This window comes from Brachycentrus maculatus, unplaced genomic scaffold, assembly GCF_059751285.1.
Source record: "Brachycentrus maculatus isolate JH-2025_06_01 unplaced genomic scaffold, ASM5975128v1 h1tg000085l, whole genome shotgun sequence".
In the NCBI taxonomy this organism is placed as follows: Eukaryota; Metazoa; Arthropoda; class Insecta; order Trichoptera; family Brachycentridae; genus Brachycentrus; species Brachycentrus maculatus.
Window position 1 is genome coordinate 97,374 of NW_028280839.1, and position 20,679 is coordinate 118,052.

A 20,679-nucleotide genomic window follows, 5' to 3' on the forward strand; every position below is an offset into this window, starting at 1 on the left:
TGGAAGTTTAACTTCTGAAACATGTAGTCTATAATAAAACTCAAGTGGTAAAAAACAAGTGTTTTCTTTAATCATTGTAACATGTCTTACCACAAAGTTAATGCCGAAACAATATATAAAATGTTTACAACATTTTGAGTGTGTCCAAATACTTGTTCACAAAATCTGGATTATCTCCAATTACAGGAGTTATTTTCATATTATTTTTTGACATCTCATCAAAGATGAAGAAGAATATGGAAGTCTGGGCATTTACGGGGCTGACGACCTTCATAGGCTGGTTTAAGTGATCACTTTACACACGTGTAACATTCACCAATTCTACCCATTATTGACAACCACACTACTCAAATTCTTGGATGTTCTATATATATGAACCAATTTAGAAACCTTGTTCATGAATCACTAAAACTTCACTAGAGACATCTATTGGTGAATGACATCTATAATGGGTAGAATTGGTGAATGTTACACGTGTGTAAAGTGATCACTCAAACCAGCCTATGACGGTCGTAAGCCCCGTAAATGCCCAGACTTCCATATTCTTCTTCATCTTTGATGAGATGTCAAAAAATAATATGAAAATAACTCCTGTAATTGGAGATAATCCAGATTTTGTGAACAAGTATTTGGACACACTCAAAATGTTGTAAATAAATTATCTGGTCAAATTATAAGCTTAATAATAAAAATGAAAATGGTATTTTCTGGCGTTTCTCATGTGTGTGATTATAATCCGGGATTCGGATCTCACATACTAATATAAGAGTTTCTGCTTAATAAAAAAAGCTTCTTTACATCTCACCAATAGATGTCTCTAGTGAAGTTTTAGTGATTCATGAACAAGGTTTCTAAATTGGTTCATATATATAGAACATCCAAGAATTTGAGTAGTGTGGTTGTCAATAATGGGTAGAATTGGTGAATGTTACACGTGTGTAAAGTGATCACTCAAACCAGCCTATGACGGTCGTAAGCCCCGTAAATGCCCAGACTTCCATATACTTCTTCATCTTTGATGAGATGTCAAAAAATAATATAAAATGTTAATAAATACACTAAATACAACAGTTTTTATTTCATGTATTTCAATGCAATATTCATGTTTCGACATTGTAATTGTTCTTGGGTTTCTGCCGTATAAAATGTTATCAAAATATTATTGTTGAATGAAATGCTGATTTAATTTTTCAACAAAGTATAATGTTAATAATAAACAATAAAAAAAATACAGAAGTAAACTTCACTGAGTGCACAGTTAAACAAATTTTGCAATCAAAACTGTAAGATAACACCGTGGGTCGTCGATTTACGAACGTCTCTGGTTTACAGAAAATCTGATGAAAAAAATCGCGTGAAAAACTGGTAGACTTTTAACGAATTCACAGAATACGCGCGTACGTAGGTAAATATTGACGTAGATGTGTAAATTAAATCCTCTTATCATAACTACGCGGTTACACAAATATAAATTTATCTTAAATGAAAAAACACGATATTAATATTAACACGTTGTTTGCAGTGAACATTTTGAGTGTGTCCAAATACTTGTTTACACATCTGGATTATCTTAAATTATAGGAGTATTTTTCATATTATTTTTTGACATCTCATCAAAGAAAAAGAATATGGAAGTCTGGGCATTAACGGGGTTGAAGACCGTCATAGGCTCCTTTGAGTGATCACTTTACACACGTGGAACATTCACCTATTCTACCCATTATTGACAACCACAATGCTTATATTCTTGGAAGTTCTATAAATATGAACCAATTTCAATAAAAAGCTTATTTTCATTTCACCAATAACTGTCTCCAGTGATGTTCTAGTAATTCAAGAACAATATTGCGTTTTTTTTTCATATATATAGAACTTCCAAGAATTTGAGTTATGTGGTCGTCAATAATGGGTAAAATTGGTGAATGTTACACGTGTGTAAAGTGATCACTTCAACCAGCCTATAACGGTCGTGAGCCCCGTAAATGCCCAGACTTCTATATTCTTCTTCATCTTTGATGAGATGTCAAAAAAAAATTACATACGATTTCATCAATTGATTCGGCAGTCACATTGTGGTAATATCTTTCCATTTTAACATTTCGACTGCGAAACTGGATTCGTGGGTTCGATTCCCGCCTATTGCAAATATTTTCTTTAAAGAAATTAAATATTTGTGTTTTTTATTATTTACAAAAAACTTCAATTTCACACTATTTCTGTGAACCTAAACGGCTCATTATTAGAAACAGGTATCAAATTGTGGTAGAGTGGGTTCGAACCGAGAAATTCTGACTGAAGTTCGTTCATCTTCTTCTTTAGCCTTCTGTCCTCCACTGCTAGATCCATTTTTTCGGTCTGTTGCTGATAGTTTTTACCCCCCACAGCGGCTATGTTATCGGATCATCTCTTTTGGGGTCTTCCGACGCCTCTTTTATTCTCCCAAGGTCTCCATCTTAAATTTTTTGGGGTCCATCTTCTTTAATTAAGAAATGTAATTTGACGCATGCGATATTAGATCGGATCAAAATAATGATGACAGAAAACAATCGATCATTTTTTTGTATTTTTTTTAGATGGGAGTTCCTTTTATTATTTACCATGTTTGATATGTACAAGGTTTATAAATCATTGAGTGGATTTTTATATCTTCTTGCCTAAACACACGTATTATTTTGATCTCTATTGGGAAAACGAATGATAAACTAGTGTGGGCCAATCAGGAACTTCTCAGCATTTGCTCATTGCTGGGAGAAAACCACTTAAAACTCCTTGCTTTTTTGATGATTGTTGTCACTTATAAAATCTATGTATTAATTTTAAATCAAACACAGATTTTTTGAGTCTACTAAGTTGTATTTTATTAACAAAAACACATAAAAAATTATATTGTGACAGTTGTTTCGCCTTGTTAGGGCATTATCATTATAAAATCATTTTTTCGTTTTAGATTCCACTATTGTTTTTTTAAAGCATTGTAAAATGAAACATATAAAAAAGTGTGCTTTCTATTTTTTTATATTTTTCATTCGACCTGACTGATCCATAGCAGCGCTAGGCCGGAAGCAGCTAGTATATAATAAAAGATAAATATGATATTTTTCGATTTTATAACGCACCCGGAAGTCGTGTGACTATGAAGCGGCAAGTCATGGTCCCATCATATTACCGTGGACTTGACTAATACAGTAGCGTGCAGATATCTCCGACGATTTATCGATTGTTTCCTCTGAAGATGACTGCAGATTGCAAAAATGACTCAAGCAGATACAATAAATAATCCGAGTCATGGAAAAGCGTAATGATATGAATATATACAAATACTATGTTAAAAACCAAGCAATCCACTAGGTTTCAACCATTGGGTACGGATATGTTAAATTACAAGCCAACAACATGTCGCTCACTCCTTTCAACAACGTCATATATCAAAAATCGACAATTTTCGGTTGTGCATGTATTCGGAATGTCCCAGAAAATGTACTATATCCCAGCCAAAGTAGCATATTTTTAACTTAATATTTACCAGCTACAGGGCAGAATATGTTGTTAAATATACTTTTTTTTAAATATTAAAGTTTTAGCTAAAAAGATCTGTTGAATAGTTAAAAGTTCAAAAATTGGCTTGATATTCATTTTTAATACATTTTATTATATTTTTTAACTTTAAAAACGATCTCCTGAAAAATCAAGTTTTTTGAAATATGACGTTGTTGAAAGGAGTGTGCGATGTGTTAAATTGTAATCATTTGGGTGTAAATGTATTAAGGGGATATTCGCTAACATAGAATACATTCCACCGGAGACCACTGGAGAGGTCACACGTCTGTTCACACAAGATTTTTTCAAAACAATGTATTTGGGATATTTTTTTGTTTTTGGAATATATATTTAAACATATTTTTTTTTAACTCCTTACCTTTTAATAACTCTTTTCTTTTCAAACCCATTTGATTATTTCAAAGTAAAATTTATTTTGTCAATGATTAAAGAAAAAAATAAATTACGTAAAATGTTACCTGGATTTAGAGAAAATTAAGTTGCAGCTTAACGAATGCTGGGCCCTAAGTTACAAGCGATCCACTAGATTTCAACCATTGGGTGTGGATATGTAAAATCAAGATCGCGCAAGGAGAGAAACCTTCAAAAATAAGAAAATAACGTCGGATCTAAATGCACACACAGATCCAGTTAAAAGTCAAATATCTGTATGGCTGGAGATTATTCCACTACACGCTCTAGTTGAGCCGTCGGGCGAGCGTGTCGCATGACTATCGAGCTATTGTGTATGATTTTCAATGGTATAATCCAGGGGTCGGCAACGTGTGGCTCGCGGGCCATATGTGGCACTTTAACCGTTTGACTGCTGAGAAGCAATATATTGCCTCTTGTATACTTTGAAAAACATCGATATACCGACGTTTTTCGACAAAAAATAAAAATGCATTTTTATTTGGTAAAAACCTTTTTCAATCCATTTAATTTGAAATGAACCATTATTGCAAACAAGTTTTCAACAATTTTAGCATACTTTAAGGAAAATATTTCAGCAGTTAAACGGTTAAGGACTTTGTGTGCCTCTTTTTTGACAAATTCAAAATGACATTTTTTAGAGAAATTTTGATTAATATTATTTTTTATTCTCAATATTATTAATATTTGAAGCATTTACTTTCAAGTCAGTAATTTTAACTTATATTTTACGATTATATATTTTTTTACAAAAATGTTAGTAATATTAGTATATAACCACTCACCGAGATTTTTATATCTACCGGTTTCGAGACGTACCCGTCTCTTTATCAGGACAATCACTACAACAGCATGCAAACAATACTACCCGTCATCACTATAGCGCTATTCACACACTTACAACTACATAAAATGTTTTTAATCACATGCGTTTTTGGTCAACCCGAGGACCACCATGCACTAGGAGTTGCAGAACAAACGTGCATTAAGATCCAAGGTCTGACATGCACTAGTGCACAGGTCGTAGTGATTGTCCTGACCAAAAGTAAGTCATTTGGGTCTTTTGGTCCAAGAGGTTGTCGACCCCTGGAATGCGAAGACGTGCTGAATTGTTTTACTTCACATATTGGTAATACGGCCATGATATTATATTACAGATAAAAATATATCAGACATAATTCACTCTATCATATGCAAATGCATACTATTTTTCTTCATTTCATTCATTTTTAGAATTATATTTTTGGTATGCTTAAATGTATCCAACGTTCATACGAAAAAAGTTGAATAAATTTCTCGACTGATGGCGCTACAATCAGCCATATTTCCAAATGTATCGAAAATTGTACAGATATCGTAGTCGTACAGGAGAAAGTGACTAACTAACGAAATGTTAAATGTTCAGTAGGGCCATTTAAGTCACTTTTGCTTGGCAAGAAAATATATTATATATAAAACATATATTAGTCAATATATTATACTTCCAAGTTAAAAATCCTTTGGGATTTTTTCAGGGCAATATTAAGCTAGTAAGATATCAAATAGTCAACGATCACGTTTTTGTAAGAAATGCACTTGGTCACTTTCTCCTGTATGACTACGATATGTGAAAGAGGAATATGCCGTCCCCAAAAAAGATGGGCCTATGACACTGTTCCAAGACAGTATATGCCTATGACAGTAGTAATCCCCGTTAATGCCAAGACTTTCATGTTCTTCTTCATCTTTGTCGAGATGTCGAAAAATAATATGATTTTTCATCTAAACATTCCAGATATTTACTGTAGAAAATTCTATATGGGAAATCTGAATCTGACCCCTATCTGTGCCCAATATGGTGCGCAGATCGTTTGTTAAATAAACAAAGGTAAGGTTGTGGCCCACATTGTTGAATCTATTTAGGTGTGGAATAAATTACGTGAAGTAATAGTGACAGAAAAAATTGAAAAAATAGTGACAGAAGTGAAGAAGTTCAGGGTGAAAGACATTACCGCTATATGGAAATAGAAGTAATGGGATGATCAGATGTTATTATTTAAGAAAAGAGGTAAAAATATGGTCGCTTTGGCTTCAGAACTTGGTAATACATTTTGTACTAATATTGTACTCGTATAGTACTAGTATCGTACCCGTATCGTGCTCGTATCGTACCAGTATCGTACTCGTATCGTACCAGTATCGTACTCGTATCGTACTCGTATCGTACCTACTCGTTTCGTACTCGTATCGTACTCGTATCATACCCGTATCGTACTCGTATCGTACTCGTATCGTACTCGTATCGTACCCGTTTCGTACTCGTCTCATACTCTTACTATACGAGTATACTTCAACGCTGCGTGTATCATACTCGTATTGTACTTGTATCGTGCTAGTGTAGTACTCGTGTAGTACTCGTATCGTACTCTTATCGTACTCCAACGAGTATAACAATATACGGTATGTACGTGTAATCTAATAAAATGGTGCACGACAATAGGGTACGGTAGTCATAAAAATCTCGGTGAGTGTTTATATACTAATATTAATAACATTTTTGTAAAAAATAATATTCAAGTGAAAATGAGTGACCACAAAGTAAATGGTTTAAACATTAATAAGATTAAGAATATTATAAAAACCAGACGGTTTTTAGGTTTAGTCCCAACAATTAACAATAAATATGGGAGTATAACTCTTCAAAATATCGTTTCAAATATTTGTAATTAAAAAAATAAATATGGAACAAAGACAAAATAAAGAAATGGGTAAAAGATCAATTTCGATTTTATGAAAATACTCAAACAGTTTTGAATGATTTTTTTTCTCTCTTTTTTGTGTGTAAAAATAAAAAGACAAGACGCACAAGGTGGCTTGGTGGGTCTTTGCAATTTTATTAATAATTATGTTTATAAATTTTGAAATGAATGTACGAGTAGACAGTACTTATTTGTTAAAATAAATATTAACAGTATTGAGAAAAATATAAAAACCAGATGGTTTTAGGTACCGTAGAACGGGGCTACTTGAACTTTGACGTGTTACTTGAGCTCAGTACAAAAAATATCTAGATCGTGGTATCGATCGAAGTATCGTGACAATAAGTGTCACCTGTCAGGGAAACAATGAATCATGTCGATACGTTCATTATTGTAGACCAAATACATTTTTTTTGTACTGGGCTCAAGTAACACATCAAAGTTCAAGTAGCCCCGTTCTACGGTACAACACTTTTACTACAGAATTGCATAGACCAGAAATGGCATGCCCTGGACAGACAAAGCCGATTGGCGACACGGCGGGGTTGCTCCATAGCACAGTGGCGTGCGGTCAGTCGGAAAGCAAACGGCTCCGGAACTCCTTCCGTCACGCCACGGCTTGAAGCGGCCAGTGGCGGGGAAGAGTGAAAGCGACGATGAGGTTCACGGAATCACGACTAATTAATAAAGCACTGGACGGATGCAAAGATTCTAAACGGTACCAATTGTGCAACTGCGGGTTACACAGCGGCACAATCTCGGGTTAATTTGAGTTCTAAAGATAGAAAGAAAACTGAAAGTGGAGATAATTCTATAAAAGTGGACTCGGCCAAAGATGATGACGAAGAAAAATAAACTTGATGGTCAGCTGGAGTGTCTTCTTCTTCTTCTTTCTGTGCCACTTTTAACGAAGATCGGCGATCATCATCGGTATATTCAATTTTGATGCTGCAGCTCGGAACAGAGATTTGGTGCTTCTGCCAAACCATTGTCGCAGGTTTTTCAGCCATGATGGTCAGCCGGAGTGTCTCTTAGAGATAAAATAAAGATTTTACGCATTCGTGGAAGTCTGCGTGTAACTGATATCAATAGTAAGGTAGAGGAAAGGAAATTGAGATGGTATGGGCACATAGGATATAGAGAACCTGAAAATATTTGGAACAAGGTTATCACCATGGACCTCCCTCGAAAGGCATCTAGACGAAAAACAAAAAATTCATGGATACTACAGAAAGATAATACGATTCGAGAAAGATAAATGCTTAAAATACGAATAACACAAATTCAATAATAAAATTAAATATGAATAATACACAAAGTAAATGCTTTAAATATGAATAATATTGAGAATACGAGAAAGATAACATGATTTGAAAAATAGAAGAGGCCTCTATTTTTTTATTTACACCCAGCCTGTCGATCCCCGTAGTGCAACGGTCAGCGCGTTTGGCTACCGTGCTGGAGATCCCGGGTTCGATTCCCAGGGGGTCAAAATAAATATGGGTTATTTTCACTCTCATATTTATTTAATATCACCCTGGACTGGTACAAGCAGCGCAGGGCTGATAACCTTGCCTCCATACAATTAACAATCAAGATTACGCTGCTTCGCTACGATGCAGTGCCCTATGCACCATTGGGTGCGGATAAGGGTTTAAAAAAACAGCCAGCAGTGGAGAGACGGCTGACAAAGAAGAAGAAGAATAATGGTATTTATTGTATTATATTTCTTGGTTAGGTGTCATGTTTGGTCAGTAATTCCGTACGGAGTTGAATCGTGGACCCTCAAGATCAGCATTATGAACCGGTTAGAGGCATTCGAAACGTGGCTACATAGTAGAATATTACGCATCCCATAGACCAATATTAATAATACCATTAAATCTTATATTTTCTTTTTTATTTATTATAATTTTTTATATTTAAAAAATATATTATTTATTATTTATTTATCTGTCCGCCTCCGTGGTGTAATGGTTAGCGTGTTTAGCTATTGTGCTGGAGGTCCCAGGTTCGATTCCCAGGGAGGTGAAAATAAATTTTGGTGATTTTACACTCTAATACTTATTTAATATTACCCTGGACTGGTCACTGAAGCGCAGGAGTGATCACCTTGCCTTCATGTGAGAAACGATAATATCCCTACCATATGCACCATTGGGATAAGGGTTAGATTCATTTATTTATTTGTATGTCAAAGTTATTTGTTTTTAAAACGAACGCTACATTCGTCAAGTGAAAAATGAGAAAAAAGGTGAAATGGCGTGAGGTTTTGTGTGATTTCATTGATCAGTTGCGAAAAAATTCCATTCGCCTTGTGGAATAATGAAAAATTTACTAATAATTACTAAATTGTATTGTTTGAAATTTTGATTATCCAATTGAGTAATTACGTTCAAATTTCTCAACCGAAGTGCGTTACAAAAGCAATCATCAGCAAAACAATGTTATGCATCTTAATCGGATAGTTAAACCGAAACCTACGTTTAAAATTTTAATCGGTAGGTACCTATAAATCTGAAATAAATTTCCGGCTCCAAAGTGTAGTGATTACTGCATTTGGCAACCCTGCTGGAGGTTCCTGGTTCGGTTACCAGGGAGGTCAAAACAAATATTATTATTATTTACTTATTCTCTCATGTTTTGAAATACGAAATAAATAACTTCAAATTGGTGTAAAGCAGCATGTTTTGTTTAATTTACTTGCATACATCAATTTAAATCCAAATTTTCAGACCGAGAAAATCTTGGCACGATCAGGTTTGCCAAATACTTGAAAGCGGTCAGGTTAGGAGTCGAAAAAATCGGCGGTATGTATGAGGAGATGCATGAATGTGGAAGAGGAGAAAAATGTTTGCAAAGACAGAGTGGTGTGGCGTTCTATTCTCTCTGCCTACCCCTGCGGAGAAGCGGCGTGATAGTTAGTCAATTAGTTACTTTATGATTTTCAACAAAAAAAAACTACTATGAAACTCAGCTCAGTTGGCAAAAATTGCAGTCATATTCAACATTAGCTTCTCATAGTAAACAAGAAACAGCTACAGTTATCCATTAATTAAATTACTATGCATGTACAGTATTATAAAAGAAAATGGATATTTGATTAATGCAAAATCATTGCAATATACTATTTGTTGCATTCGACATTGTATATTTGAGTTATTTTTATATCACTAGCATACTATATAGTGTTGGGTTGTGGTCCCGTGGTTAGTGTCGCGGACTGTTAAGTCGGAGTTTCTCGGTTCGAATCCACTCTACCATAATTTGACACCTATTTCTAATAATGAGCCGCTTAGGCTCACAGAAATAGTATGAAATTGAAATATTTGTGTAAATAATAAAAACACAAATATTTCTCCTTAACAAAAAAAATCGTAGATAAAAGTTACATTAAATAATGGATGAAAACGACGAACTGTAATTTGAGTTAAAATACTAACAAAACACTAAATATGACCATGGATAAGTAGGTAACAATATAGGAACTTCCGTTTACCAGTTTTTGTAGAATTTAAAAAACGAAATGAAGGTTTTTAAGGTTGAGAAAGGCCTTCAAATATAATGAAGAATTAATTTTATTTATTAAGACTGAAACAAATTACAGACTTGTTGTATGAAAATTGTTGGATGTATTCAACGACCGCAAATCTACATTTTTTAAATATGTATGAATTATTACAAATGCTTTTTTAAATATTATTTTTTGACATCTCATCAAAGATGAAGAAGAATATGGAAGTCTGGGCATTTACGGGGCTTACGACCGTCATAGGCTGGTTTGAGTGATCACTTTACACACGTGTAACATTCACCAATTCTACCCATTATTGACAACCACACTACTCAAATTCTTGGAAGTTCTATATATATGAACCAATTTAGAAACCTTGTGAGATCCGAATCCCGGATTATAATCACACACATGAGAAACGCCAGAAAATACCATTTTCATTTTTATTATTAAGCTTATAATTTGACCAGATTTTTTTTTTCAGACGCTTTTTTAAAATTTATGTATTAAATGTTAAATCAAACACTGATTTTTTGAGTCTACTAAGTTATAATTTATTGTTTAAAAAACACATAAAAATTAATTCTGGGACAATTGTTTCGCCTAATAATGGCATTTTCAAACGATTCTAATTTAATTTAAAGAATAAAATTGTATGTTTTGCACCCACTTGATTACACCCACATCTTGAATATCATTTATGTATTAATTTCAAATCGAACACAGATTTTTGAGTCTACTAAGTTAGTAGACTCAAAAAATCTGTGTTTGATATAAAATTAATACATAAATTAAAATGGAGTTCTACAAATTAAACGCCAAATCAAAAAATGAAAAAAATAAAATTGAATATTATTTATTGTTATTATATTCTTCTTCTTCTTCCTTCATACAGATCTGAGGATCTGTCTGTTTCGTTATCCGTCTCTTGTAATGTGGACTTGCAGCTGTCACGCCATCGCTTTGGAGGTCTTCCAGGTGGTCTTCTCCCGTCTAGGTTCTCTTGAAGAGTAATTCGGGCCAGTCTTTTTGCTTGCATTCCTTTGACATGGGCATTCCAGAATCGTCTTCATTGTCTTCCACATCTGATAATATCCTCCATACTACAAATTTCCAAAATTTCCATTTTCCTTATTCGGTATCTTAATATGTTTCCGGTTATGCACCTCAATGTCCTTATTTCTGGAGTTCTTAGAAGAGATTTCATTCTCTCTGTGTTTACTTTGGTCTCAATCTCATTTGTCTCTTTCCCAATGTTATTTTTTTAATTTTCAATTTTTTAATTATTGTTTTTTATTTGTTTACATTTATTTAAATCACAATTTGGAACTTTTTTTTTCAGAGACCCACCAAGCCACCTTGCGTGTCTTGTCAGTGGAGTCTTTTTTAATACATTTTTTATTGTTTTTAACGATTTTAACCTAATATAGACACAAAAAAGAGAAAAATGAAGAATATAAACGTTTTACAATTTTCATAAAATTAACTCTAGTTCATTTACCCATTCCTTTATTTTGCCTTTGTTCCATATTTTATTTTGACCTCTAACATCCGTCGGCAATAAATTAAAAATGTTCGGAACGATATATTGCAGTGTTCGACTCCCATATTTATTGTTAATTATTTTATTATGATTATTATAATTATATTTAAAATACCAAATAATATAAGAACGCGTACTTGAAAAAACTTTCTTTAAAATTTCACTTACGGCTTAAATATATGGATAGAAACATACATGTTTTGTTTATTGAAAAAAAATACAGTCTCTGCCTGTCATCGAATTATAAAACCATGTAGTTTGATAAAAATAAAGGCTCAAACACACAACAGTTACATATTAAATATTCAAGAGAAAGTCAATTTAACAAGAGAGTATGTAGATAGATACTTATAAGAACACGTTAGAAATTCTCTTTAATCACCTGTGCGGTACTTATAAATCTGACGTCACGGTAATTTAGCATTTTTTTGTCGTACTTTTGAGGCTGTAAGATCTTATAAAACGTTGACGTTACGATTAGGGTTACATTAAAGCACTTGACATGGGACTATTCTATAAAAGAGTTTGTTAATTAATTTTAAACATAATGTAAAATGGTAAAAAATGTTTACATATTTTGACACGCGACTCTGAACTGTCACTGTACCGTCAATTTTCGTTTTATTATTATTTATTTTTAGAATGGATATCGTGTGTACTTGTCATAATCAGAGATTAAAAAGATATATTTTCGTCTAATACTGACTAGGAAATGGAAAAAAGTAAAAATAAGTCATTGAACAAAAGTCAACGTTAAATCTAATGTTTCTTATAAGAATTCGTTGAAAATTTCGTAACATGGCTTTTATTTCCAGTGTCCAAAAAACATGAATTAAAAGCCATAGTTTGCTAGAAAAAATGATTCTTTGAAACATTATTAAAAATATTTTTTCATCTATTTAATATTGGCTAGGAAAAAGGTTAAAATAAGTAATTAAACAAAAGTCAAAGTTCAATCTAATGTTTCTAATAAATAATTCGTTGGAAATTTCATTACACGACATATTTCTATACTGTCCAAAAAAGCCTATAAATTTCTAGGAAAAAATCTTTTTTAATACATAATCATAAAATGTAGGGAAACATGAATAGTTATTGACATTCGATTGATTATTGGCAGTGTAAAATATGTACAAAAAAATATTGAATCATAAAATAAAAATACATAAGATATGGAAAACTCAACTCTTGAGTGTCAAATACGGTAGATTATTTCGTTTAGCACCTCTTCTCTGTTACTCGCAGGGTAAGAAGTTAGACAGAAAAATATTGAGAGTGTAAAATTATAAGAATGATAATAAAAAAAATACAAAAATGAAAATTCAATGAACTCAAAGTACTAAAATCAAATATTGAGTATTTAAAAAATAATACAAATAATTATTTTATTATTTAATAAATAATAAAATAATTGATGTAATAACTCAAACCGGGCGAAATTAATGAAGATTTCGTCAAAGAAATATATTTTTAAAGCGGTTATGACACATACTCGTACTTAGATGTTGATAAAACGGAAAATGGATATTATAATTAATTTAAAAAAAACTACTAGTCGGCGAATATGAATATAATGCTAGAGTTTGAAGTGTTGAAACAAAAACATGGAGATCAGTGCGTCATATTTTATTGATAGCAAAATTCTAATACTCAAACAAGTATAATTTAACAAACAATTATTCACATCAGTTTTCCTGCAACTGTTTAAAATACAAAGCTTTTGATTAGACCTCCGGTACAACATAGCGGACTCTTTAAATACTCAGTTTAAAATAATTGTTTACAAGATGTGTGTGCACATTTTTGGGCCGTACTGTACAGATGAAACATGGCGTTACCGTTCCGGCCTCAGCCGACGAAACGAGCGCCTTTATAACGTTACTTGCTGCCTTGTTCCGTTATACGACCACGGTTGAACGTCTGTTCTCGCTTCTCGGTTCAATGCGATTGCAAAATTATTCGCATAACAGTGCATCTTCAAACATTCATTATCTCCTGGCATTATTTACTGCGCTGCTACAAGAATTATTATGTTAATTGCAAATATTCTAATTTAATTTTACTGGAATACAATCTTATGGGACCAAACTACAAAAGTAGAAGGGAATTGTAGATGATTCCTTAAAACCTTTCGCACACTAAGAGCGTTTTGCTTTGCATAATACATATCGCTCACTCTTTTCAACAACGTCAAATATCAAAAGTCGTCAATTTTCAGTTGTGCATGTTTTCAGAATACCCAGAAAATTTACTATATCCCAGCAAAAGTGGCATATTTTTAACTTAATATTTACCCGCTACAGGGCAGAAAGTGTTGTTTTTGCATTTTGAAGAAAAGGTATTGTATAATATTTTTTTTAAATATACTAAATATTTTTCAAATGGAAAAAAAACATTCAGGTTTTACCTAAAAAGATCTGTTGTACAGTAAAAAGTTCAATAAGTGGCTTGATATTTATTTTTAATACATTTTGTTGTGTTCTTAAACATTAAAAACAATCTCCTGAAAAATCAAGTTTTTTTATATATATGACGTTGTTGAAAGGAGTGAGCGATATCATTTATCTCCCTTGCATAATAAATAGTAAAATTTATACTCCAATAATAGAGTAAAGATGAATCATTTGTGTATTTTCATGCTCTTGTGAAGGTTTTTCTAGAGATCAACTGATAAAACATAGCCACATATGATATATTATAAGAAAAACGTAACTTTATCTTTGAACTGTTCACCACTTAAAAAAACACCGAAAACGCTCTCTTACAAAGTAGTATTTCTAATAGATTTTATACTTCGAATGTGCAAAATTAAACAAAAAAAACTACAAACGAATTACAAAGTTTTCTTCGTATTGCAACAATACTATAAAAAATCCATGAAATCGCTTTAAAATTTAACTTCCTTTACTGTCTAGACTAAAAAAGGAAACAATAGAAGTAACTTAAATATGCCAATATTTATACACGTGTATTAATCAAAGCTCCGTCTGTCACCAATGTCTCCTCTGATTGTAAAATTATTCATTTTGTTTTATCATCCATATATTTAATATAATGATGTCGGTTACGACAAAACCCGGTTGCTGGTCAAATAAAATTCATGTTAAAAAAATCATAGTCGTTATTTTATTATATATTTAATATGCAGTCTGATCACTGTAGTAAAAAACGCATTTTTTCTCTTAAAAGGGCATTTTTCTTAAAAATAACCAATTTTTGCAAAGCCTTATATTGAAGGATATTTTAAAATAAAAGATGCATGTTATGAAAAATGTCAGAATTGAAGACTCTAAAAGGAACATATCTGGCAAGAGTCTACGAGATAGAATAAGGAACACCAGGATAAGAGAAATATGCGAGATCGAAGATGTCGTTAGGTAGGGAAGACATCGAAGAAGACAATGTTATGCGCATGTGAGGACAATCGAAATATCCAGACTCCTCCATATCGTACTGAACGGCCAACCCCAAGGTAGACGACTCCGGACAGACTAGCAAAGAGATGGAATGGCAGGGTAAAACTTGGCAAGATCAAGCATTTCAAATACTTGAAAGTGTTCATGTAAAGAGTCGGAATATTAGGCATGTATGACGAAGAGATACATGAATGTGGAAGAGGTGCAGATTGTTTGCAAAGACAGATTCTCTCAGCCTACCCCTGCAGTGAAGTGGCGTGATGGTTGTTAGTTTAAAAAAATACAAAGAAAAACATGTCGTTTACAAACATAGTAGTGGATGTTTATGTGGATAAATTATTATTTATTTGGTGATTCATAACATAACACGGAAATCCTTTAGTTACAAGGTGTAATCAAAATTCAGTTTCGTTTTTGATATGATAGTACTAATTATCGTAGATTCCTATAAATATTAAACATTTTATTAAGGTATAAGTGTAATGTATGCATATAAGCAGTGGCGTGCATAGATAGTTAATTAGAGTAGGCAGTAGAGGTAGGTAGTAAGGTAAGCTAGATACTACTTAGTAAGGTAGGGTAGGTACTAGTTACGTTTTTATATGTCACGCGGGTAAGTTAGGATAGGCACTGCTTTTCTGCCTATATGGAGTGCACGCCACTGCATTTTAGGTGTTTTCAGCTTCAAAGTAACAACAAAATATTCATTTTATGAAAAAGGTCTCAAAAATTGCCTTAGATACTATATAATTTTAAAAAGTTAATATGAAATAAATTTCGCAATATTTTAGGTGTGTCCAAATTTTTGTTCACAAATCTGGGTTTCTCCATTTACTATAGTATATCTTAACACACATACATTTGTAAAAGTTTTATTGGATGTGTGGTTGTCAATCATTGGTAGAGTGGTGAATGTCATACGTGTGTAAAGTGATCACTTAACCGGCCTATGACAGGTAATACGTCCTGTACATACCCAAACTTCCATATTATTTTTCATCTGTGTTAAAATGTCAAAAATGTAAAAATATATTGGACTGGCCTAAAGTACTTTATTAATAAGGTTTTTTGAATTATTAAATAATAGGACATACGTTTGATATTTAGCAAAAAAAATACGGTTAATTTAAGTAAGTATATTATAATATATCAATATATGTATATACATATATATGTTTATAGATTGTATATACATATATTTATATCCTACATTTAAACCACTTATTCACTTTTAAATCACAGAAAATTACAATATTATAAAATTAATATATTTTTACCATTCATAACATCAGTATTATTTTTAAATAATAATCTTACCGGAATTACATTAAGATATGTCAAACAAAAAAATATTGACGTTATTAAGTACCTACTTATTGAACAATAATAGAATAATTTTATTTTTAAAATATGGCCACAGATCAAAGAGTACAACGACCTAAATCCCAATTCAAAATTAACAGTTAAAATTTGATGTTGATACTCACTTTCAAAACATCTTCTTCGTGGGGTGTTTCCATATTTTCTGCATGCTTTTATGTCGCGCACTTAATATTTCATTAACGAGAATATTATAAACTAAAACACAATATAATTTATCAGCAAAACCGGCCGAATTAAAAATGATATTCGATCTGTCGCCGTGCCGCGATTTTCACTTTTTTAAACTATCACTTTTGTTGTCGAACAATGCGAGCAATGAGCCTTGCTTCCGGTCGCGAGAAAATGATTATATTGCTGGCGGATACGTCAAATTGCTTACATATCTGCTTGCATATTAAATTTGCGGGCTTTATTTACTCGAATATTACGTACGAGCGCATGACAGATGCGAAACGTCCGCGACCATCTCCGCCCGACGTCAAATTTGTATTTGAATGAGGCCTGTTACCTGCGCGCCTCGTCTTGTTGCCGCCTAAAATTTGTCCCGCTAATGGAACGTCTGCATTTTCCTTCTAGTACATACAGAAATCTGCCTTACCGACTCGAACAGTCATTCCAATTTTCACCGCTAGGTGTCTAATACCCTCCGATGGGTTTGAAAAAGAAGCATAAAATGACAGGTAATTTACTCAAATACTGGATTTAATGCTACCAAGATATATTAGAGACATCTGTTGAAATATTTTTAAAATCCGGAAAATTTCATGGCAAATTCAGGCGAATTATAGTCCTTTATAGAGCACGGGACTAGTGAAAAAAAACTAAACCAAACGGACTTAACTGTTCGTAAAATGTTGACATATTTTAACATATTGTATTTGTCCTTTATAGAGCACGGGACTAGTGAAAAAAAACTAAACCAAACGGACTTGACTGTTCGTAAAATGTTGACATATTTTAACTTGGGTGGGATATGCATCTGATATATTTTTTTTAGGTCTAAAACAGTCAATTTCTTAACTGAGACCTTATTTAATTATGAAACGAAATGGAGCAAAAGAAGTTTCAAAAATCTTCTAAACCCAGGAAACAATCTAGATTTCCTATGCCTTATTACTTTATATGGGTTTTAATTCTTGAACGGGATAAAAAAATTAAGCTACGAATCTTTTTGTTTTTACACATAAGTAAAAGATGACTATTTAAATTTCAGTTGGTATGTAGACAAAACTCTCGGTTTAGTAACTATTTTATAAATAATATTAGGACAGGGTTTTTAATACTATCTTTAAGAATAAGCCTTTAGAGGTTGTATAACTTATACATTTTGATCATAGATGGCAGTAGGCAAATAAAAAAATAAAGATGCCTTTCATAAGCGAGCGCTCATGGAAAAAAAGTTTATTTAATATATTTATTAAACTTCTTTTACTAGATTAAATAATTAACTACTTCTCCTACTACAACTACTCACGCCGTTTTTTTTATAGGAGTGGGCAGAGAGGATGGAACACCACACCCTTCTGTCTTGACAATACTTACACTCCTAGCTTCCTTCACGACTATACATCTATTCATACTTGCCCTCCATTATATATATATATATATATATATATATATATATATATATATATATAAATATATATATTTATATATATATATATATATATATATATATATATATATATATATATATATATATATATATATATATATATATATATATATATATATATATATATATATATATATATATATATATATATATATATATATATATATATATATATATATATATATTTATATATATATATATATATATATTTATATATACACATATATATATATATATATATATATATATATATATATATATATATATATATATATATATATATATATATATATATATATATATATATATATATATATATCTTTCAACTTACCAAAAATAGACTAGTCACACAGGCTAAATTTTATATCTTATAAAGCAGTGTTTTACAACGTCATTTGTACCATCCCCACATTATCGAATCAAAAATCTCCACGACCCCCCCCCCCCCTTATTATTTTTTTATTTATCAAACAAACTCTGAAAAAAGGAAATTGCTTCAAATAATGAATTGCTTCAAGTGCACATAAAATCCCAAACGATTTTAAACTTCGAAATATAATATATTGACATGTTAAAAAGAACTAACTGCATTGATGTTTATTTTCTTGCCAAGCGAAAGTGACTTAAATGGCCCTCCTGAACATCTTACGTTTTGTTAGTTTATTTATTTATTTATTTAAACTTCATGTACAAGAAATAAATAATTTTATATCCGGGCTTATTGCTAAAAAGCAAAATATTCCAACCAACCAAAATTTAAATATAAATGTTTATTTAAACATATATAAATATAGATGACTATAGATCAATTATTTTCATATAATAAACGATCATCCTATAATGCTGACCAAACATCACTATAATTATTTTAAGGTTTATTAGATTCCAGTATTTTTTAAGAGCGGTTGAAATAATTATGATTAGGTTTGGTAATGAAGGGTCGTCGTTAAAAAACGATAGATGAGAGTATGTCATCGAACTCGAACGAAAATGATATTGAATATAGGAATAAATAAAATATGATATTACATAATGACACTGCAATTATATCAAAATGGAAAAATAATTATAACGACTCCATTTTCCTTTGGGTGATTGAAATTGCCTACTCCATATTATTTTAAAAGATAATTTAGGCCAATATATTGTTACGCTCAAACCAATTTAAATAATATAAATTTGATTGGCAAATCATTTCAAATAAAGATTAACTAACTAATCATCACGCCGCTTCCCCGTAGGGGTAGGCAGAGAGGATCAAACGCCACACCAGCCTGACTTTGCAAACTTTCTTCGCCTCTTCCCTAAGTTTTACTTAGTAAATACCATTATTTCTTAAAATCGACTGTGAGACGTGTTTCGATGCATTCCGCATCATTTTCCACATACGTTGTTTGAAATGCATACAATGTGGAATGCATCAAAACACGTGTCACAGTAGATTTTAAGAAATAAAGGCATTTACTAAGTAAAATTTAAATTATTGTAAAAATAAATAACACTCTGGTGAGAGAGAGAGTGAGTCAACACATTTTTTGTAACATCCTGTATATTTTGTAGACGTCTGCTTTCTAACGTTTTGATTAGTATAATAAAAGAGAATAATCACATGTCCTCTATAATTTAATATTTCTATATCCAGGGTACGAATTATCATTAGTGTTCTTATAATATTTCCAAAGAAACCAAGCAAATATTTTTAGGAGGCTGGCGAAAAAGAGTCCTCTATGTTTTTATAAAGTATTTGTAAAAAATATGTGCTTCAGTAATATAATATTCAATAATATTTTGAATAGACATATAATTATTGAAAACAAAGAAAACAAAGTGTTCTATCGTGTCTTTGACAAAACACTGCACATGCTAATTAATGTAAAATTTCATTTAACTTTATAAAATTAAACAAATTTGTTTTAACCACTTTTTTATTATTAGTACACTTTAACCAACCGGTTTCGACAAGAACCTTGTCATCATCAGGGTTTATTGAATTCTAAAACATTAAAATACTCATAGTTAATTACATTCCCTTACCAAAAACTTCCACACAATCCGTACACCATATGAAAATTTGATTTAAAAATATGATTTAAAATCTCCAAAATGTAATTTTTATTCAATTTAATTTTATAAAGTTTATAAAATGTGCCACAAAGTATCTGCGAAAAACATTCAGGAAAAATTTTCATTAATTGATTCAGCAGTCACTTGTGGTAACATGTATACATTTTTAACCAAAATAAATACGGTGTTTGAAAATGATACGGACTGCATCGAAACACGTGTCATAATAGATTTTAAGAAATAGTAATATTTACGGTGTAAAACATTAATATACAATCGTTTTAAAACCATTTGAAAATCGTTTGAGTCATGTGACCAGTATCGAGGGAAAAATAGTATTTTAAAATTTTAAATACATTTTGAGAAAATATGTTTTTGTTGCAGTTATGGATTCATTATTATTTTTATTTTCTATGAGAATTGCTTTAAAATAATGC

At 31.6% G+C, this 20,679-nt stretch overlaps 1 protein-coding gene across 1 annotated transcript in view; it reads right to left on the reverse strand.

The window, feature by feature from the left end:
* LOC148310901 (uncharacterized) overlaps window positions 1-17,115 on the reverse strand; it is a 56,039-nt gene extending 38,924 nt beyond the window's left edge. The window contains exon 1 of the mRNA XM_088257567.1: window positions 16,668-17,115. Coding sequence (XP_088113693.1) covers window positions 16,668-16,700 — 33 coding nt within the window. The 5' untranslated portion in view covers window positions 16,701-17,115. The remainder of the gene's footprint in view (window positions 1-16,667) is intronic.
* Window positions 17,116-20,679: the final 3,564 nt, after the last annotated feature.